Genomic DNA, 22,404 nt, shown 5'->3' on the forward strand with positions numbered 1-22,404 from the left:
TGAGCGATCACTCCACATTTTTTAAATCCTATTTCAAAAATGTTCTGTAACTTTTCACTGAAATTGAATATGGCAAATTGCGGACACGTTTTTTTGGCGCTTTAGCCCCCGAAACGGAGGAACACATTAAATAAGTGAAAAACAAAATTCACTTTAACATGTAACATTCAAAAGGTGATTTGGGTGCTCCCATTTAGAAGTCATGAAAAATTCGACAATTAATTTTTTTTCAAAATTTTTGGTACAGTATAGTCCAATAGCCAGTCCTATAAGCTTTAATTTGATATAGGGTTTTAGATATCTACAGTTTAAACCAGACGCGCTACATCACTTGCACTTTGAGACACCCTTGAAGGTGCACAGTAACCTTAAGTCTAAAGCTAAAGTTGCCAGTTGATGACACTAAGTGCATTCTTGTTCATTTTTTTGTTCTCTCTTATTGCTTTATTATGGTAAGGGGAAAGTAAATTATTTTTTTACTTCTTCAAAAAAACAACAGACAAGCTCACGTGTGGAATGTTACCTTTATTTGAAAAAATGTTTCCTAAACTAGAACTCTAACTAGGATTTCTTATTTGTCATTGTCAGTAATAAAATGCATTTAAAGCTGGATGGTTGTTCTCTTTTCATATTTTTTATGATCTGAATCTTTTAATTAAATAACTTAAATATATGCTCCTGGGAAGTAGTAAGTAATTGATGAGTTAATTGATGAGTAAAATGTTATGAAGGTACATGATTAAACCATGCCTATTAATTATTCTTGCTTTGCACCAAGGATAATGAATTCCATTAATTTAAAACTCCTTATTCCACATACCAATAAATAGGTGTTTATCCAGTTTAAAGTATGATTATTTCCTTACAAATAAAATTCTTCATATCCTTGACAGCAAATGCAAGTAAACAGGGGCAGTAAAATACAAGAAAACTATTACTGTATGATCCTTAATTAACACTGAATGGTGTAAAAAAAATATGGGGAAACAAAACTGTATCACAGTTCCAAGTGTCCCATAATAGTGTTATAGATTATTACTTGATATCTTACTAACACTATTTAACTTTCATTTCCAAATTCAGATTGAGACAATTCAATTTTGACAAATCCAGGGATTTCATTAATGTTTCAGCAGGAGGGCAACTGGTTTTTACAGGCAGGCAAAACTCTTTGAAGTAAACTTCTTTACATGATAAACTTTCCTCTAGATTGTCAAACCAGGTGGGCAAAACCGTCCTCACAACCAGTCAATTTGCCCAGTGCCCCACCCTTAATGAAACCCCCGCAAATCACTTGGGAAAATGAATGTCTAGACAAGTTCTGAAAAGGAGAACAGGACAATTAGTGTTGACCATTCGCATTGAGATGAGCTGTTCCACGTCAGTGTTAACTTGGGGTTTTGCATTTTATTGATAAGTATGATAGGACAGAATGACAAAAACAAAGACTTGCATTAAACAAGGATCTATAAGAAAGAATGGTTTTGTATAGATCTCTTGGACGAAGTTACATGAAGATAAGCAGTGACTCACTACATGTAAATTCCAAGAACATTGTTCCAAACTTTTCATTTAACATCTGAATTTTTTACATGTTTTCAAACAATTTGGTCCACTGAAAGATATTAGTAATCAAGAAATTATGCATCCCTGCCATGTGACTGCTCCACAACACTGACATCTGTCATCAACTGACCGTGGTGGTATAAGATCTAAGTCCTCTTCATCTGATATTTCATCAAGTCTAAGAGACAATGACAGATATTCACTTATATCAGTGGGTTATTCAACGCTGAAACAGTAGTAGTGTAAAATCTGTGTGAATGATACAGCTAGATGTACATTGCAGTTAGAATGCACTTAATGGATGACAATAAAACAGAGGCTCTCTTCTACTGAAGTGTTAGTCTGGCTTTCATAAAGATCCCTCACACTGCACGTCATTCATCACAAAACCCTGCTCCCTTTTCAAGATTAAATTTCAGAGGGTCTAATTTTGCTGTTACCAAAACTGAAAAGGGAAGAAGCAGGAAATGTTGGAACAACTGTGATGAGGATTAATCTGTTAAACAAGTCTAGCCCAAGGGTCACTCGCCAATGACTTCCATAATTCTGATTCTTAAAATTTTAGTCACTACTGGTGACAACACTCCTTTTCAGTACCACTCAGTATCACCCAGGGCCCAGTTGTTCGAAGGCCGATTAGCACTAACCCAGGGTCAAATTTTCCTCCAGATTTCCTTATTTCTTTATTCAAGAACCTTTATGGGATAATTTTCCCTATTCTTTTTGGAGGATTCAATCGTCAAATTGTAGACAAAGGAACAAGGAATAGAATTTTCTCTTAAAGCTTACAGATCTGAAATGAAATTTTCATGCTAACCCTGGGTTATCAGGGTTATCTTCCATTTAGTTATATCTTGTGTCTGGCTTCTTTTTATCATCCAAATCACCACTGACAGTGCAATAACAAGAACCCAGCTTTGAACAACCCAGCCCATATGATTACAATATCCTAACAACTGAGCCTTTGGTTGTCTGTTGTAAACACAGACACTGGAGATCAGGACAAATGAGCTGACTATAAAATTACAAACTAGCTTCCATTTAGTTATCTAATGTGTCTGGCTTCTTTTTATCATCCAAATCACCACTGACAGTGCAATAACAAGAACTGTTTCTGTCTTTTTAGCTTACCGAGTTTTAAGGAAAAGATCTCTACACTATGAAAAATTCAAAAGCCCATTTAAGAATCAACACTGCATACACAAAGTAATGAACAGACAACAACTGGTTATCAGTAAAATAGAAATAAATCTAAGTTTAGTAGGTTCAGCACAAGTTGATAAAATTGGTTTTTGACTATTTATTAGTTAAAATCAGTCTTTGGCATAATTGTGCATGTATTTCTAAGAGAAGAGTTTTAAAGAGTCTCATTCACTCATTTACTATTTGTAAAAAATGTTTGAAAATGGTGAAACCAACCTGTAACCATCCTTTAGTAGTTGTTGGGTACAATCAGAAAGATTCTAAAGCAAACAGGCAATCATCAGTCATGTGTAATAATCAACCATTCAAGAAGATGTGGCAATGTTTCAGTATATACTAAAACATTGAGGTTTGTAATTGCTAACAAAAATAAATATACTGTATTATCTAAATGGGCATCAAATGGGCATGAAACTGGCATTATCCACATTTCAGATATTTTTGATGCACAAAAGAACTTTTTTCTATCTTGTGACTATCTTTTCAAAAAATTCAATTCAAAACTCAACTTCCTACAGTATTCTTCCTGCTATTCCTCATTCCTGAAAAAAAAACTTTTAAATGACCAGCCACATATTGTATCCTGACCACCATAAAGAGTTTCAAAGCTGACATTTCCAGCACTGACCCTTTTTCTTTTGCTCTGACAAAGGGCCAACACTCAAAACATCAGTTTTGAAACTCTTTACAGTGTCCAATTTACATCATCACCTCATTTGATAAAACCAAAATTACCTTGTTACTCCCAACTACACAGCACCACAGTTTCACTAGAAACACATATTGTACCCCTTGACTTAACTAAGATTTATCGACAGGAAAAGTCCTGTATGAAAAACTCCTCTCTTTATTCCTTCTCCCACGGTGGACTATTATATAAAAAGTGATCAGCACAATGGATCATTGTTGAAATCTCATACATCACCTATGATCTAGCCAGATTTCAAGTTCAACCAGCTCTATAACAGACCATCCTCCCCCTTCCTATATCCCCCATGGGAATTTTAAGATGGAATCCAAGCACATTTAGATTTAAGATTTGCATGTGTAACTTTGTAACTGCCTGTTGAGTGTCAATTATTGAATTATGGGTTGTATAGTAGGTCGACAGTGTGATTTCATTGCAATGATTTTAAATTATTTTAGAGCAATGCCTACTTGAAGAAAAATCCTACCTTAGAGTTTTGGGTTACAGATACATTTGGTGCCTTACTATAATGAGTCACAGTTACTTCTTCATCACTGTCAAGAGAAAAAGGATTGATTTGAATAGTTTGAAATAAATGTACATACTGAAAAAATTCTGCAGTGCATACCACCTGTACTACTTGTCAAAGACAACCAGTTACGAGAGATACATAATAAGGGTGATTCTTTAAGACCTAACCTTCCTTCAATCTAAACACATGCTTATTTAGGAACATTGTACGTGTAGCAACGCCATATAACAGTGGTCCAGATATTCCCTAGATCATTAATCAATAAATTATGTCTGGGAATGAACATTTAGGTGAACAAAATTTCTACACACAAAAAATTACATCATCTAAATTAACTGGGTTGAGATCTGGTTGCTGTTATTTCCTATGCATTGGCCTTATTATTACATCACAGCTAGCAATTTGGTGTCTTTATCTTATGCTCATGCCGTTAACAAAAAAGGAGGACTTCAGAGGAAGGTTGTATTAACTGGTTGATAAGACTCTTGTTCCGTTGCTAGGGGTGATTTGTACCTTATTACAGGAAATTAATGCTCCATGAAATTAAGGTGTTGGAAATTAACGCGACTTAAATTAACACGAATTTAATGGAAACGAGTTTCGAATAAAGAAAATTAATGTGAAAGAGGAGGTAAAATTTCACAATAGAGGAAATTAATGCAATTAAGGCACAGTTGGTGGTGACAACTGGAACAAATTTATTTCAACACTGGATGCCAAGAAATTTAAAACTGAACAAAATTGAGCCATGTGCTCGACACAACAGTACACAAAATTCTAAAGGTAGGGGCTACTTGACGGAATCTGGCCATTTCTAGCGTTTTTCACGCAGTCCATGATACCAGCCGATCTCCACCCCGATAAAATAATGCCCTTTCCTTTATCTGTTAAAAGCCATTTGTAGACTTCTTTCATTAGCTTGCCGTGGCGGGGCTTCAAGGTTGATAACTTCAAGTCAATTTCGATTGTTGTAACATCTTTCCCAGGGTTAAGCAGCATTTCATCTGTGATACATGATGTGAAATATTCACTAAATGCACATTTCTCCATGTTTCTGACAGCACCATTTGTTGAGAGATCAAGTGGTTGGAGAAGATGTGTCATGTTTTTGGGCACCATGACACTGATGTTTAGTTCTTTTAGTAGCTCTTCAACAAGCTTCGATGACTGAGCTTTAAATGCATCCCAGATCAAAACGGTTCTGGCATTTTCGTCAAGGCTGAGCTTTGCCTTGGTTTGCTGAATGTAGGGGTGAAGAACATCATTTATCAATTGCAAGGTTTCCATTTCAGTACTCCAATGTTTCTCGTTGTAGGACAAACAAAACCCTTCTGGAAAGTTTGTGGCTGGCAAAGATCTAGCTGTTTTACCTGGATAGATTAACTGGAATGGTAAAACAGATCCATCCCATGTTTCTGCTAAAGTGAGAGTCATGCCCCATCCATTTGTCACTTCCTCCTTTCTTCGCCACGTGCTTTGAATTGGTTTCTGCCATTGTTACATTCTCTGTTGGGACAAATTTTGACGGTGTTTGATCTACATTAATAATAAGCTGATCTGGAATGCTGTGTGTTGAAACGGTTTCTGCAACTTCATTAAGAAACCGGTATTGTGTTTTGAGCCATAATTTTGGTGTAACTGTTGGTCAGGAAGTAGTCACGATTCTGCATGTGAACCCCATTCAGGTGTACAGAGATTGCACCCAGCCATTAGTAATGTGAAATTCAAGGTATTGGCCATATTTTGCCAGATCGCTCTTGATCAGACCCATCAGTACACCATACAAAACGTGTCTGTTTATGGTACCAACAGCAGTTCTTAAGTTTATAATAAATGAGCAAAGCTTGAAATCCAGCTCATCTGGTAACAAAAGCGGCCTTCTGTGCTTCGTTCCGATTTGCACATCTTGTGGTGCAATTTGCGGTGTGTTCTTTAACTGTGACATGTACTTAGTAAGCCAGCCACGGACAGTACTTTCTGTTAACTTGGGAAATTCTTTCTTAAATCTGTTCACGGCATTCGTTGTTCCGCAGTGATTGGCATATTTGGCAATCTTGCATTTATCTTCTTCCTTGTAGGTGACTCTCTTGCACTTGCAGTTGATACTCGCAGCATTGTTGATTTCCAAGGTCACATTAGACTGCTCTTCACTGGAAAGTCCAGTTGCATTTGTTGATGGAAGCCAAAAATTCATAGCTGAGCTTTCATTAGAAATGGATGCTTTCTGGAAATATTGTAACAAAGACATTACCAGTACTACCTTGTTGTTGATTGGTTGATTGGGCACATGAAGCAGATTGAATTGAAACATGAACTGTGTTGACAGCGGTACGCTAACAATGAATGCTTTCTTTATTGAGACCTCACACCTTGCTGTCACGCTTGGAATACCAAGTAGTTTTCAGTGCAGGAAAGATGGCAGATGCAATACAGTCATTTGAATTTACAACTGGATTACTTGGTTTTCATATGTATTCAACAACAAAGCATTGGAAGCCCTATCTACAGCAGAAGATAACATTTAAAAGAGAGCACAACAATATTTATGATTGCTTTGCAGTGTCAGGATTGGTGGAGTTGCGAGGAACATTGGCGCCTGTTGTTGTTGGTCATGTACCAAAGGAACTGAGCCATTACATGTGGTATGCTTTGGAACAAAGAGCCAAATTTATAGGAAAAGTTATTTCAGTGAAGCCGAAAAGATCGCCACTAATTCAAGGAGGCCTTGAAATACCAATGGTTATTTCTTTCCTGTAGAGCAATGCGAGAAGTCTGGCGATTTTGAAGGAGAGAACAGAGGAAGTTTCATACTCTGTCAAGAAAGACTATGTTGACGATTGAAAACCTATCTTGGCCGAAATCAAAGGAGAAGATATTGACATCACTTCTGAGAGTGACACCAATGAAGATGAACGCGAAATATTGTAAACCTTCGCCTTAGCTTTTGTGAAAGATGAAAAATAAAGGGTAAATGGAAAGAAAGAAAGCTTGTAGTTAATGTTTTTTAACTGTCAAGAATGTCTGGATAGGTTCCAAAATTGGGGTTAAAATACTGGAAACTAAGAGCGTGGAAATTAACGCTACACTTAATTAACGTTGCAGAAATTAACGTCGCAGAAATTAACGCTCAACAAAAATGCCAGGACTTAAATTAATGAATGTGAATTTTAACAATTCACATTAAATTCATGCAGCGTTAATTTCCTATAATAAGGTGCATTGCATATGTAGGCTATGATGATACACTACCAAACCGAAGAACAGTTAATGAAATGATTATGATCAAACCTCCACAGTAACCACTTTGAGGACCAAAGTGAAAATTATATCACAGAATGTTGGCTGCAACTTAAAACATGATATCTGTCACAACTAATTACTTTAAATATTTTTGAAGTACTCAAATTGTTGTCTAACCTGTCAGATTCTGCTTGAAATAATGGTCTTTCATCAGAGTTCATATTATTCTTTAAAGAACCATTTTTTACTGAGGATTTCCTTGATAACAAAATGCATACTTCAATTCAGTGTTAGGGCAAGATTATCATTTTACATACTAAATGTGTCAATTTTATTTTCTTAAGCTCTTGTTTTTACTCGTCCAGGAAAAAGAGTAATAAAATACTATCTGGTAAAATTGTATTACCCATTTTTTAGGAGTGTCCCATTTGAACCATTAAGTGCCTTACGCGACTTTTGAAGCTGTTCTTCTGTAGGGGATACACAGAAAAATGAAAAAATGTTAAAGAATAAACAGGGTTTACATATACATTGTAGGCAAGTCTATCTATGTGAAAGGAAGGAGAGAAGCCACTAACAGCTCAACTTCATGTCAGAGGGGGCACTCTTTGAATTTCTCAATGGGTATGTGCAACTTTAATGGTGAAATCATTAGTTCATCCTATCACCTAACCCACAGGTAAAGAGAAAGCTTGAACAACAAAGGAGAGTAGGACTGACCGTAAACAAAATGGGGAAGAAATAAACAAGCTTAATAGAGGGGTTTGAAAAGTAAATAGGAAACATGCGGTAGCTCTAAATTCACAGAGGTAATCTATAGATGATAAATTAACATTGCTATGAGAATCCTGTGTGAGAATCAGTCAGTATTCCGCGAGATACTACTTGTTCTTACCAAGCCTTTTCTGTAGTGGCGATGGCTTTATAAGTCTTGAAAGCCGAACATCTTCCTTTGTTATAACCTGATCACGCAAATAATACAAAAGTACGTAAAAATGGATGATTAGCAATGGTAAGAGAAATATCAAGTCAACTCTCCCTGGTCACAAGATTAAATGACAACAAAGGACAAAGTGCACGGTCAGGCGCAGTCGGAGAACCAGTAGAAAAGTGTCGTACATAGCCTGCGTAGGCTGTTAAACAACGGTGATTTCCATTTACCTTGGAATCCTTTTCGTCGTCTTCCAAAGATAAAGACTCTCCGTAACCTTCCCTGGACATTTAAATAATGCTTCACAACTAAATTCGAGTCATATCCGTTAAATAATATCACTCTCCCCGTATTTTACACCGGAAACTCTTCTTGAACCTCACTTGAAAGACATCATGGGATTTTAATATCGTTAATATTGAGCCCCGAGTCTTTTCGGCTCGCTGTCGCCCAAGCTTTCTCGATCTGGTTTTTTCTGAGATGGCGGCCAGTTTTTTGTTTTTGAGGTGACCGCCGGTCGGGGAGGGTCACGAGTGTAAGGAAACTTCTTATATTGCGCTCTAAAACAAAAAAATTGTGTTTTTATAACACGAATCTTCTTTCGAGTCAGTCTTTAAAAACGGGAATGGTGTTGCTTGGGTCCCTTATTTTTACCAAATTAGCGCTATATTCAATCCCTGAGACCTGAAAGTTGAACTAAATTCAGGTCCTGAGGACCGAAAATTCCTAAGAATAGAACTGCTTGGGTACAACAAAAGGCCTACTGTGGGTTGCTGAGACTCGAACCTGAGAACCAGCCGACGACCCCGCCGTCATCGGTGGGTACGTCATTGGGACATAAAAATTCTCCATACATGACATACCTACGCTGCCATCTTGAAAACTGAGTGAGAAACCCCTGGTATTCTTATCGCAGGCTCATGTCACTTTGTTAGTTTCAAGATGGCGACCGGAAGGAGTCTCCCTGTTATTTTGAAAAAGTTCAATCAGAGTCTCGATCCTGGAGGACTTAAGGAGGTCCAGGTCTCAAAGAAATTTCGTGTGCTGGCAGCTCTGGGTGATGACTCGACGTTGAGGCTGTGGAACGTTAAGAATGATGTAAACTTTACTCTCGCAGATGTGACACAGTAAGTAACATAAAACTTGAAGAACAGTCATGTGATATAGTTGGACATTTCTATTTTTTCTTTGTGATTTTTTTTACTTCTGGTCTGTTAAGTTAGCTTGGTGTGATCTAGTTCAGATGCGATCTTGTTTCGAAATGTTTTGATTTCCAGGAATGATCAACAGTGCTTGTTGTCATAATTATTTTTTATTAGTCAGGGTCGGAAAATAATATTTGCGACCAAGTGGTCGCCAATGCAAGTGAAAGGAGTTTTGGCAGCGAGCATTTTAAATCTGGCGCCAGAAGGCGACCAACTTGGTGTCTTGTGAATGCTCTAGGCCTGTGCTCTAATATTAGCTACTGAGCTCAGGAAATTTATTTTATGTTATTTGATGTTATTTCCCAACCTTTCTTTACTTAGTCTTTCAGAGTGTTAATGTTTTAAAAATCAATAAACATGAAATGCAAAATATTATTTCTTACCAATTTTATACCTCACTCTTACTATAGATTTAAGTGGAGTTCTTGTAGTGACTGCCAGAATAGAGAAAATTTGGTGGAAGACTGTTTTGTTGTAATGAAGATTGATGGAAGTATAGAGTTATATACTCTTTCCAATGCATTTGAAGATTTCTCTAGCACCTGCAATGCTATGGTAACTCAAGAGCTATTAAAGGGCTTACTAAATGATAGAGGCAAAGGTCAGAAAATTTTCAACTTTGTTATTACTTAAAGTAACACTTAGCATATTTTGTCTGTGAGGGTTTAAAACATTGGCCCAAACTATGGGCATTCAGAAAAAAAGGGGGAGCCTTCTAGAATAAGAGGGAATTGGAGGTCAACTTACTCATGATGGCTTCTATTTTACTTTCATGAGGATTTTTTTTGTATTTGATTTTGGGCTTCTAAAATTTCTGTATGCATCTCATATCCACTATCACTTCCAATCACACTTTCTTACTCATACGATCATGTTCAGTTAAATCTCTCCTTTGTGTAGCTGAAATAGAAGTTACAAATACCATAGATGGTAGACCTCATAGACATGTGTTACAAAAAAGCCAGAGCAGGATTATGAATGTATCTTGTAAAAACAACTTCAGGGTTATGACAAATGTAAAGTGCACCTAAACCCCAAAATTTTTTTTCGCTTAATGAAATAAGCTTATTTTTTGGAGTATTTCTGTGCAAAAATTTTTTAATTTTCTCAAATCTTTAATTTTCTGTGCCCAGTCAAAATATGGAAAATCGGCCGCCATCTTGTCCCACGGCCAAGTTTAAAGAGGAATGGCTCTAGCGGGTAATGTGACATCAAATCGAGAACATGAAAGTCTGCATTTCACACATTTTCACTTGTTTGGGAAGGTTGTCGCCGATATTGTCCGAAATATGCTGACTAGGTGTGTTGTATGAGGAATGTATGAAGCGCCATACCCTCTTGCAAATTTTGCACGTTGCTAATCTTTCCAATGCATTTGAAGATTTCTCTAGCACCTACAATGCTATGGTAACTTAAGAGCTATTAAAGGGCTTACTGGGCACAGAAAATTGAAGATTTGAGCAAATAAAAAAATTTTTGCACAGAAATACTCCAAAAAATAAGCTTATTTCGTTAAGTGAAAAAAAATTTTTGGGTTTAGCTGCACTTTAACCCATTAACGGCCACAGCTTTTGTGGAAAACTGTGTTTTGAAGCTAGTCCAGCAGATTTCGGGTCACTGTTGGGGTTTTAAAAGCTCGAACTTACCAAAAACCACTTGACAGCTCGTGCACTCGACGGCCTTTCGATCCAAATGCAAAATGGCGGCCTGAAAATCTCGGGCACGCGCAGAGAGCAAAATTTCGACATAGTTTTTGGCTTGAAAAGTCACGCCCCACTTACGACTTCTACTTTTCTCTCTTTCTCCTGCCCTTTTTTTCCCCTCTCCTTGCCTAAAGTTTCTCCTCACTTGCTGGAAATTGAGTAGGCTTCATTTTGGTGTAGAGATTTTTCAGAAACTACTCATTATTTTCAAAGCACATGCTCGGAAAGGCAGGTGGGTAGTGAAACACGATCTTCGTGCAGATTTTCCAGTCAAAGTGACACGGTTTTTTGGCTATTTCTCCAATCTCCTCCACTCAATTGCGCTCATTCTGGTATCGTCTGCAAGATATTTTCAACCCGTTCAAGTACATGCTCGAATTCGTGCTCCAGAGTTAAAATTGATGACGTCACAGGGCGTAGAAAGGGTGTGGGTCCCCATGGGCGCATACGGGCGCACTGGACGTTAATGGGTTAAGAAAACATCACAACAGTAATATGTGACATCTCATGTCAGGAAAAACTGATTTGAATGCTCTATTACTCTTAGCTATTTTGTTTTGAAAAAGACAATTTCAAGAGAGTACATCTTTTTATCTTCATATGAAAGTTGTTTTAGCTCAATGCTTGTGTCTGAATGATTTCAGAAATAGGAAGTCTTACTGGTAAGAAAACTGAAAACAAGCATACTCAATAATCAGTCATCAATCACTCCTCTTGTCTGAATGTTTTCAAGTGGTTTTGTATCTGGAGGGTCTTTTGATGTCTTTGTGTGGATATATTTAGATTTAGATAAGTAAACAATTGTTGTTTTGATTTGAATAGTTCCAAGTTAACTGTTTGCATTTTTTCCTTTCAGAATGGCATGGCGGTGAGGTAAATCTTATTGCACTCAACAGGAGTTCCGAGTCTTCCAAATATGAAGTCACCATTCTAGTGGATGCAGTGCTGACAACACTGTCTATGGGGCAAAACACTGCAGCAGATTTGTCAGTTTACTTTGAGGTGTCAAATACAGCTGTGAACAAGGAGAATGAACCCTCAGGTCCAATTACAGCTGTCAGGAGGCTTCATAAGTTTATCTTTACATTGATGTCAAATGGTATTGTGTGTATCCTTTTTCTGTGATCTGAATTGTTGCAAATAATATTATATGGCAAAGTATGTATGTATTTACTACATCAACCAAATTATGGACCACCCATATGTATCTGCTCCATGTGCCACTTCTATGGATCCCCCTATATTTTGGAAGCAATTATTTTAATGACTCAGTCTGCAGCCACAAGTCAAGAGTTCTTTCCTGATATACTTGGGGAACATATTTAGTGGGTATTGTTCAGCTTTAAATAAAAACAATGGCTCCTTAGTTGATTGGTTGATATAAGAGTGTGCTAGAGGCAACTGCATTATTTTACATTGTTCTTTTCTGTACCAATTTTTTGGAGTGTTTTAGTGATCGAGTTTCTCAATAGGAAGGCTGTTCAAGCAAACCCATCTACATTCCCTCACTTATGCCATCAGCAATGTATATGTTGTAGTTCAATTTTATACTTGCTTCAAATTTTATTTTCCTCTGTTTTTGGTCGTGTTAATGTATGATAATGAGTTTCAAACAAAGGAAAATGGAATTTGAACCAAGGATAAAATTGAACTACAACATATATTTTCAGACGAAAACTAGTGAAACCTTTATTTGGTATGAACAACTTTTATTTGGTATTAACAACTCTCCCGCTGTCATCTGCGAACAAAACCTAGAGTACTTTAATTTGCTGTTGTGTTATACTGGTGCAGCAAGTCAAAATTAACTTTTATGGGTTACCACAAACTGCCAATAGCTGCGATTCGATGGGGAAAGAGAGATAATACAACGTTAGCTGTTCCTGGGCATGACCCACCATTTGAAATTACTCTCTTTAATGATGACATTGCTCTTAGTCCTGGACCAGCTACAAACATTATAAATTGGGTTCCACCTGTACATCAAGTCATGATTGAACATCGCTCTGAAAACCTGCCCAGAGCACCGATACTAACGTATTCTCGACAACAACTCATGAATTTGAGACAACAATGCTGTTTTCCCTCTTCAAAAGCTATCACTCGTTGAAACAATGCAGTATTTTTAAGTTTAGAGGACGAAGAGGAGGATGATATAGAAAAATTCAGTGCCATTATGCAAATTTTCCAGTTTGCCCAAGACCATTGTTTCACCGAGCCGTGAATCCAGACAACTTAGCACCTATCAAGAAAGCTCCCTCACAGGCATCAACATCTACATCGCATCTCATTAACTTCTGTCTATTGAATACTAGGTCAGTGAAAAACAAGATAATGAAGGTGAAAGACTTTGTCATTGACCATGATATTGATATCTTGGCAATAACTGAAACATGGCTTCAACCAGGAAACATTGATGAAGTAGATATTGGTACTCTATGTCCCACTGGTTACTGATTTTTTCATGTTCCGAGATCATATTCCCTCGGCGGCAAAGTTGGCTTATTATTCAAAGAAACAATAAATGTAAACAGCCAGATCACTGACACCTTTGAATCTTTTGAATACATGGATGCTTGTCTTTGTTGTCTACAAGGTATTAGGATTCTTGTGATTTATCACCCTCCTGGCCATTCATCCTATGATTTATTTTATGAAGAGTTTTCAAAACTCATTGAACAAACGGCTGTTTCACCTGGAGGCTTGCTAATTGTGGGTGACTTTAACCTACATGTGGATGACGGCGATAATTTTCAAGCTAGAAGGTTCGTAGATATTCTGGGGTTCTACAATCTCAGGCAACATGTCACCAGAGCCACTCATATTAGGCGTCATACTCTCAATCTTGTGATTACCAAATCAAATGATGCATTTCTGACTGGTAGTTCAATTTTTTACCCAGTGATCTCAAACCATTCTGCTGTAAAAATTAATCTGCTGCTACAGAAACCTCGGTTCAGAAACCTCAGTTTTTTTATATATAAATAAGATCAAACCTGAACTTAACAAACAATTACTAACAACATTATAACACTTTTCTAGCGTTTTAGTTCACACCTTTGATGTTTGGTGTCATGCTGTAATTTGTACCCCCTTTTGTATTACATCATACTGTAAATATTTTATTCATCTACTTGTCTGTTATATAATTACTTGTGTTTTGTTACTCATTGATTGAAGATGGCATAAGCATGCCAAAACATGTCTCTCAAAAAAGTTGTCTATTTCTTACAAAACTAGGAACTATCGAAAACTATGCTCAATTGATTATGATGCCCTCTGTGATGACATTAATAATTCTACTTTAATTAAAGAACCGTCTTTTCACTTAGACATCTTGGTTTATCAATATGATAACGTGCTGCGCTCATTGTTAGACCGACATGCACCTATCAAGTAATGTGTGATTACAGTTCGTCCATCAGCATCTTGGTATTCAACTGAGATTGCTCAAAATAAATATGTTAGAAGAAAACTAGAAAGAAAGTGGCCTCCTACCCTACTTCCAAGTGATCGTGAACGATACGTTCACCAATGAAGTGTTGTTAACAATTTACTTGACTCAGCAAAATTATCTTATTACACCACCATTATCAGTGATTTCTCAGGTGATCAGAGGATGTTATTTAAAACTGTTAACAAATTATCAGAAACAGACTGTGCAACAATATCCTTCCTGTTTTCCTGATTCCACCAGCCTTGCAGATGCATTCAACAATTTTTTCATCAGTAAAATTGACAAGATACACAATGCATTTACAGAGAGAGTTCCTGAGAATGACCTCAGTTCATCTCATACTATTGACAGACCTCTGTGCAATCATCCTCGGAGACCCAGGGGCTGTCGGTCGATTTCAAGTTAGGGCATGAAGAGCCCCTGGGGACATTGTCTTACAAGACTAGTTCCAAACGGTCGCAGTCGTTCTGCCATCTGATTGGAGCCAGAAAATCTTTATGTTTTTCTGCCCAGTCAGAGTGAAGTGTGCTTTAGTGTCCTTTCGTGTGTTTTAACACGGACATATGTTAGTAGCTCAGTTGCTCACTGTGTTTGTTTGGACCGTGCGACGGAGATTTGTTTGAGGTGAAAAGTTTCAGTCTCAGCACACAATGTAAGAGAAATCGATCAGATTGTCCGCGAAAATCTTACCGGAAATTATAGTGAATACTTTCGCCGGTATCACAAGAGAACGTGTTTTAAAGTTTGCGAGGTTTGTATGCAACACGTTGGTTGCAGTCATTAATATGTCGCTTTAAACGTTAAACGAGATTTAAGCTCAAATCTTTCTAGATTTTTTGCATAATTTGCTGTGACTGAAACTTTGCTAATCCCGTGAAGTTATTTCGCCGCACGGGCCACGCAGGTATGTCGAGCAACTGGCGCTTTCGCCTACGTAGCTTTCTGCTTTCTGTGCGCACCAAAATCTAATCTTAGTAGTAAAGTCATTTACAATACGGCCAAGGTTGCAGAGAACGTTAAGTTCGTGGACGACCTCCAGCAAGTGCTAAGAGAGAGCTTAGCTGTGTTTCTGGTTAGCTAATTAAAATCTGAACAAAAACTTATTAATGAGAACATCGTGGGAAAGAGAGATGTTTTCGGGCAGTTACCGAAGGGGTTTAGAAAGAGTTCAATCTTTCAACTGCTGTCTAGAGTATTGAAATTCTTGAGCTAGAAAGGCCACGGATTCTCTTCTAGTCCCTTGGTCATTGTCATTTCACCTCTTCTGTCGATTGTTGAAGACCAAGTTAAATACCTTTGATCATTGAGAATCGATCCAATGCTGTTTTCAATGGGAAAAACAAAGACCAAGAAATATTGGATGGAAAGGGCGGGTTTGCTTTATTGTAAATGTCAGCTTAGTAGTACAGGGTCATCTACCCACATCTAATAAGCAAAAGTTTCCACGCTTAGCTTTTCTTTTTTTTCAAGCGAAGATGAGATTTGATTTTGGCACGCACAGAAAGTTGCGCAAGTACCAGTTGCTCGACATATCTGCGTGGCCCGTGCGACGAAATAACTTCACGGGATTGGCAAAGTTTCAGTCACAGCAAATTATGCAAAAAATCTAGAAAGATTTAAGCTTAAATCTCGTTTAACGTTTAAAGCGACACGTCAATGACTGCAACCATCGTGTTGTATACAAACCTCACAAACTTTAAAACACGTTCTCTAGTGATACCTGCGAAAGTATTCACTATAATTTCCAGTAAGATTTTCACGGACAATCTGATTGATTTCTCTTACATTGTGTGCTGAGACTGAAACTTTTCACCTCAAACAAATCTCCGTCGCACGGTCCAAACAAACATAGTGAGCAACTGAGCTACTAGTATATGTCCGTGTTAAAACACACGAAAGGACTCTAAAACACACTTCACTCTGATTGGGCAGAAAAACACAAAGATTTTCTGGCACCAATCAGATGGCAGAACGACTGCGACCGTTTGGAACTAGTCTTGTAAGACAATGTCCCCAGGGGCTCTTCATGCCCTAACTTGAAATCGACCGACAGCCCCTGGGTCTCCAAGGATGCTGCGCAATGTGCAGATTCACAACTTTCAACAAGTTACTTTGGATATGGTAAAGAAATTTGCTGAGAAGACATTAACAAAATCATGTGACCTCGATCCACTTCCAGCATCTGTTCTAAAAACATGCTTTCCCATCATCCTACCTACACTAACCTTGATTATAAACATGTCCCCCAAGAATGGTGTGATGCCATGTGCTTTGAAAGTTGCTGTATTAAAACTGCTTCTCAAGGAACAAGATGCTGATTTTGAACAATTTATTAAAAAATTTCTGCCCAATCTCAAATCTGGCATTTGTGTCCAAGCTAATAGAGAAGGCTGTTGCTTTGCAATTAAATGATCGTATACTGAGGCACCATCTTGACGAGACATTTCAGTCCGCATATAAAGCATTTCACAGTACTGAAATGGCCCTCATTAGAGTTCACAATGATATTCTCACTGCTATTGAGAACAATAACACTGTCATTCTACTTTTACTCAACCTATCTGCTGCCTTTCATACTGTAGATCATTCCATCCTATAATTATTATCAAGGTTATCTTGTCGTTTTGGGATCAAAGGAACAGTACTCGCCTGGCTAAGATCTTATTTAACATCGCCAAAAACAGTTTGTTAACGTCAATAAATGCAATTCCTCTCAATGTCTCTTGGAACATGCCATCCCACAGGGATCAGTCCTTGGCCCTCTTTAATATCTACTATATACCTCTTCTTTTGCTGACATTATTAAGTGTTACAACTTAGAGTATCATTTCTACGCTGACGATACTCAGCTCTATGTGGCATTTAAAACTGACTGTCTTGATAAAATGCTAGAGTGTAAAACTGCTATGGAGCAATGTGTCTGTGATATAGATAACTGGATGGTTATCAACAAGCTCAAACTAAATCAAGACAAGACTGAAGTTGTTCTCGTCAGCTCAAGGTATCATCCCAGACCTTTAGACTCTCTTCAAATTGGCAACGTGACAGTTGTACCATCATCCTCAGCTCGTAATCTTGGTGTCATCTTTTATAAATGTTTAAACTTTGAGGACCACTTAAAATCAATTTGCAAGTCTTCTCATTATCACATAAGAAGTATCGCCAAAATCAGAAAGTACATTGATGAGGAGGGTGCCAAAATTGTTGTTCATGCCTTTGTTACTGCAAAATTGGGTAGCTGCAATTCCCTGCTTTATGGTCTTCCACAACATCTAATTTCAAGATTGCAATCTATGCAAAACAGAGCAGCTCGAGTTGTTACACGTACTTGGAAATTTGATCATAATTATAGCCAAACAGCTTCACTGGCTACCTGTCCATTACCGTATAGTTTTTAAAATTCTCCTACTGGTCTACAAAGCTCTCAATGGAACCACGCCTTCCTACATCAGTGAATTACTAAAGTACCACACCTCTGAACGGAAATTAAGATTGTCCTCTCAATACCTTCTGGCGACCCTGAAAGCTAGACTGAAAACATTATGGAGAGGGAGCATTTGTTGTGGCGGCACCGAGACTATGGAACTCGATCCCACTTGTACTAAGATCTAGTAGTTCGATAGACATTTTTAAACGACATTTAAAAACATATCTTTTTAAACAAGCTTTTTAACTCTTTTAATTTTTAGATGATTTTTAACTTATTGATGTAAAGCACCATGGACAAATAGTGGATTGTGCACTATATAAATATTTTATTATTATTATTATTATTATTATTATTATTATTATTACTATGGACACCTATGCTGCTTCAGGATTGGGTTTCACAGCCATACCCCATAGAGGAACAGACACTGTATTAACATGCACTAAACTAACTTTTCATACAACAAAATGGATTGTTATGCTAGATGTCTGTTCAAAAGAAACCAAAAAATAATAAAGACCTCTTTGGAATTGCTCAAAAACCTAGAAAACTTGTTGTGTCCAAAAATCACCCCTTAGAGCCCAAGAGAAGAAAGTAGCATGTCTTGTATTTTCTAAAATTTATGACATTAACTGAACACTTTTTCCACACAAACAAAACTTGTTTATTCATTTTATAGTTACTGTAACTATGTGTGCAGAGGCAACCACTGTAGAGAGGTACACATGTATGTTTTTAACTTAAATAAGAGGAGCAGGGGACATTCATACACTCCTTTTTCTTAAAGCAGTTTTCTTAACTTTTTCAACAAGTCATACACAAGATGGCTGATTTTGTTGGTTCAATCGATGTGTGGCCTTCAGTTGGCTTTTCAGCTCAAGGTAGGTTCACAACTTACTATGTAAGTTTTTATCAGCAGTTTAAGATGAAAAATCCACATAAATTTTATTGATTCTTCATGTAGAAAGGCAAGAAGGGTGATTAGGTGCAATTGTAATCATTGTATTAAGTTTTTTAAATTGATGGTGAGGAATAAGTTTATTCTATATTGCTAGAAATCATTATCTTTGAAAACTTCATAATATTATGTGAAAAGTAATTAATTATGATTACCGGTACATTAAAGTTCACACAGCAACCAGGTGGACAATCAGACATGGTTTGATGCTGCTCTGGTTTAAAGATTTAATGAATGTAACTGGGGAAATTGTAATTCATCGACCCAGTGTTTCAACGCTCCTGTCTACTGCCTTTATCAGGGGTGATCTGATCATTGCAACAAGAGGCCCTTTTATATGCTGACTAGTTAGCTTCCCTTTTTTCTGACGAGGTGTTAAAATAGGCATCAGGTAGTAAGCCACCATCATCATACAATACAATACAATACAAACTTTATTGACACTCCCTAAAGAGGGTTTTTCGGTGACAACGAGTTGAGCATGATTTAAATGAGTGTGAGTTGATATGCCAAGCTTCCAAACAAAGGCGTTGGTGGTAGTGGCGATTGGTGGTGATAATTTCAGAATTATCTCACCCAATTATATGGTTAGTAAGGGATGTGTACTCCGACAAAGCTGAATTTTCTTTTTTTGCAAAAGGAGACCACTTATCTGATGCTCTCTCAAACATGTACCAAACCGACATTTGGTCTGTCTGATATACTCATGATCACAGTCATTGCATGGAATAGAATAAATGGCATGGGTTTCATTGTTCTTTCATAACAGGATCCTTGGGTTTGGCAAAATTATGTCCCAAAGTCTGAAAAGGTTTTAAGCAACTTTAACATTGTGGTTATTAAAAATTCTCTTGATGGGCTCCATAACACTCTGGATGTAAGGAAACCATTTGCTGGTTCCTTCTCATCAAGATTGTTACTAGTTGTAACTGGTTTCTGGTAGTAACGGACAAATGTTTAGGTATAGCCATTTGCCTTTAGGAAAACATATTTTCTCTCCTCAACCCTGGAATCAAGTGAAGATGGTAGACAGTCAGCCCTCCTGAGTAAAGTTATAGCTATGGACTTTTTATGGCAAATAGGGTGGTGAGAGTCAAAGCAAGATATTTGTTGGGTGGGTTGGTAATAAACACTTGTCTCTAGTTTCTCCTGTTCCTCTTAGCACAGATTTAAATCAGGAAAGAGCAAGTGTCTATCATTTTCGCACTCAAGGGTGAATTGGATAGACAGCTCCACTGAATCCAAATGTAATAGGGGGTGTTCTGCTTCATTTCTGGATACTGCTGAAATGAAATCATTGACATATCATTTCCAGAACAAGGGTTTAACTGGTGAAGTGGCTAAAGCCCTTTGTTCTATATCTTCCCATTACCATAATTATTAGCAATGACAGCAAGGACAGGTGAACCCATAGCTGTACTAAAGACCTGTTGATAGTGATTGTTGCATTAAGCAAAATTTGGAAGGGATGATGAAAACCATATGCTGCCCATTATAGGAATGCTTTTCTGTAGATTTTTGCTTATTCATCAGTACTACCGTACTAACAGCTTTCATCAGTACTACATTACTAACAGTACTAAACCTCTCGCGAGCAAGCATGAATACCTACGTACAAGCGTACTAACTACAACTCTCAAACGAGCAGGAATACCTACGTACTAGCGTACTTACTACACCTCTCGAGCGAGCAAGCATGAATACCTACGTACTAGCGTACTAACTACAACTCTCGAACGAGCAGGAATACCTACGTACTAGTGTACTAGTGTACTAACTACAGCTCTTGAGCAAGCATAAATACCTACGTACTAGCGTACTAACTAAACCTCTCAAGCGAGCAGGAATACCTACGTACTAGCGTACTAGCGTACTAAGTAAACCTCTCCAGCAAGCATGAATACCTACGTACTAGCGTACTAACTAAACCTCTCGAGCGAGCAGGAATACCTACGTACTAGCATACTAAGTAAACCTCTCGAAGCATGAATACCTACGTACTAGCGTACTAATTAAACCTCTCCAGCAAGCATGAATACCTACGTACTAGCGTACTAACTACAACTCGTTCTTTTCATGCATGCCATGGAATTGAACATTTGATTTAGTCTGTGAAAAAAGGAGTATATTGATAACCATTGGGGTTTGTGTTTTTGTGGTGTGGACCTTATTTTTAATGCGGTAATGAAGTGGAGAACAACTCGCACTGCGTTTTTTTGGTGATCTCAAACTGACGGTTTTCGTTGAAATAAACCATTTATGAATTGCAGTTTTCTCTTTAACCCTTTTAGAAACTATATTTTGGTAAAACAAAGTAAGCAATAAATCCTAATGAATCTTTAATAAACATGAGCTTGAGTATGCTACCTAAGAGAACGTGAAAAATTCGAGATGTTAAATAAACTCGTTCTTATCCAACAGGGGGTAATATAGTGTGGTTTCAGCCTCGAACATTTTCTGTTTCATCTGTCCCTGAGATCACAAAGAAACCGTTTAGGGCAGTTTGTGTTATTGAGAAAAAGAATACCGTTAAAATTGCACTTGCAAAGTTTTGGAATTAAATTATTCATATAGATATGTCTTATTAGATATTTTGTTGTGTAGTATTGCTGAGTATTTTTACGAGTTGTGCCATATTTGCCGTATTTTGTGGTACTCGGTAAGGACAACTCATCACGGCTTGTTGCTCATATGTTTAGTACGTTAGTACTGTAGTACTCGGTCCGGACATTTCATTACGGCTTGTTATTCATTTGTTTAGTGCGTTAGTACGTTAGTACCTTAGTACTCGGTATGGACAAGTCATCACAGCTTGTTCTGAATTTGCCTAGTACGTTAGTACGTTAGTACGTCAGTACGTTAGTACGTTAGTACTCGCTACAGACAACTCATCACGGCTTGTTCTGAATTTGCTTAGTACGTTAGTACCTTAGTACTTGCTACAGACAACTCATCACGGCTTGTTCTGAATTTGCTTAGTACGTTAGTACTCGGTACGGACAACTCATCACGGCTTGTTCTGAATTTGCTTAGTGGGTTAGTACGTTAGTACTCGGTACGGACAACTCATCACGGCTTGTTCTGAATTTGCTTAGTACGTTAGTACCTTAGTACTCGGTACGGACAACTCATCACGGCTTGTTCTGAATTTGCTTAGACTAAGTACGTTAGTACGTTAGTACTCGCTACAGACAACTCATCACGGTTTGTTCTGAATTTGCTTAGTACGTTAGTACGTTAGTACTCGGTACGGACAGCTCATCACGGCTTGTTCTGAATTTGCTTAGTACGTTAGTACATTAGTACTCGCTACAGACAACTCATCACGGCTTGTTCTAAATTTGCTTAGTACGTTAGTACCTTAGTACTCGGTATGGACAACTCATCGCGGCTTTGGAAGGTTTATTACTCAGCTGTAAGACCTATTTGTTTTATCTTCTTTTTCAACCGATTTTTTCCTAAATTTATAATTCCTTTGCATAGATGTAGAT

General features: G+C 37.5%; 2 protein-coding genes across 3 annotated transcripts in view; one reads left to right on the forward strand and one right to left on the reverse strand.

The window, feature by feature from the left end:
- Nucleotides 1-505: 505 nt before the first annotated feature.
- On the reverse strand, nt 506-8,574 carry LOC111321524 (protein FAM219A). The gene is made up of 7 exons (XM_022924435.2): nt 8,391-8,574; nt 8,125-8,191; nt 7,636-7,699; nt 7,407-7,487; nt 3,945-4,011; nt 2,986-3,029; nt 506-1,744 (listed from the first exon to the last, which is right to left on the reverse strand). Exons 1-7 carry the CDS (start codon nt 8,448-8,450, stop codon nt 1,633-1,635), a joined length of 495 nt encoding a protein of 164 aa, XP_022780170.1. The 5' UTR covers nt 8,451-8,574; the 3' UTR covers nt 506-1,632.
- A 508-nt stretch (nt 8,575-9,082) lies between these two features.
- Nucleotides 9,083-22,404, forward strand: part of LOC111321972 (spatacsin) — a 55,305-nt gene continuing 41,983 nt past the window's right edge. For both annotated transcript variants that reach the window (XM_088758075.1, XM_088758076.1), the window contains exons 1-4: nt 9,083-9,287; nt 9,776-9,966; nt 11,925-12,176; nt 18,768-18,836. In XM_088758075.1, coding sequence (XP_088614201.1) covers nt 9,103-9,287; nt 9,776-9,966; nt 11,925-12,176; nt 18,768-18,836 — 697 coding nt within the window. In that variant the 5' untranslated portion in view covers nt 9,083-9,102. The remainder of the gene's footprint in view (nt 9,288-9,775; nt 9,967-11,924; nt 12,177-18,767; nt 18,837-22,404) is intronic.

Source organism: Stylophora pistillata, chromosome 4 (assembly GCF_964205215.1).
Source record: "Stylophora pistillata chromosome 4, jaStyPist1.2, whole genome shotgun sequence".
In the NCBI taxonomy this organism is placed as follows: Eukaryota; Metazoa; Cnidaria; class Anthozoa; order Scleractinia; family Pocilloporidae; genus Stylophora; species Stylophora pistillata.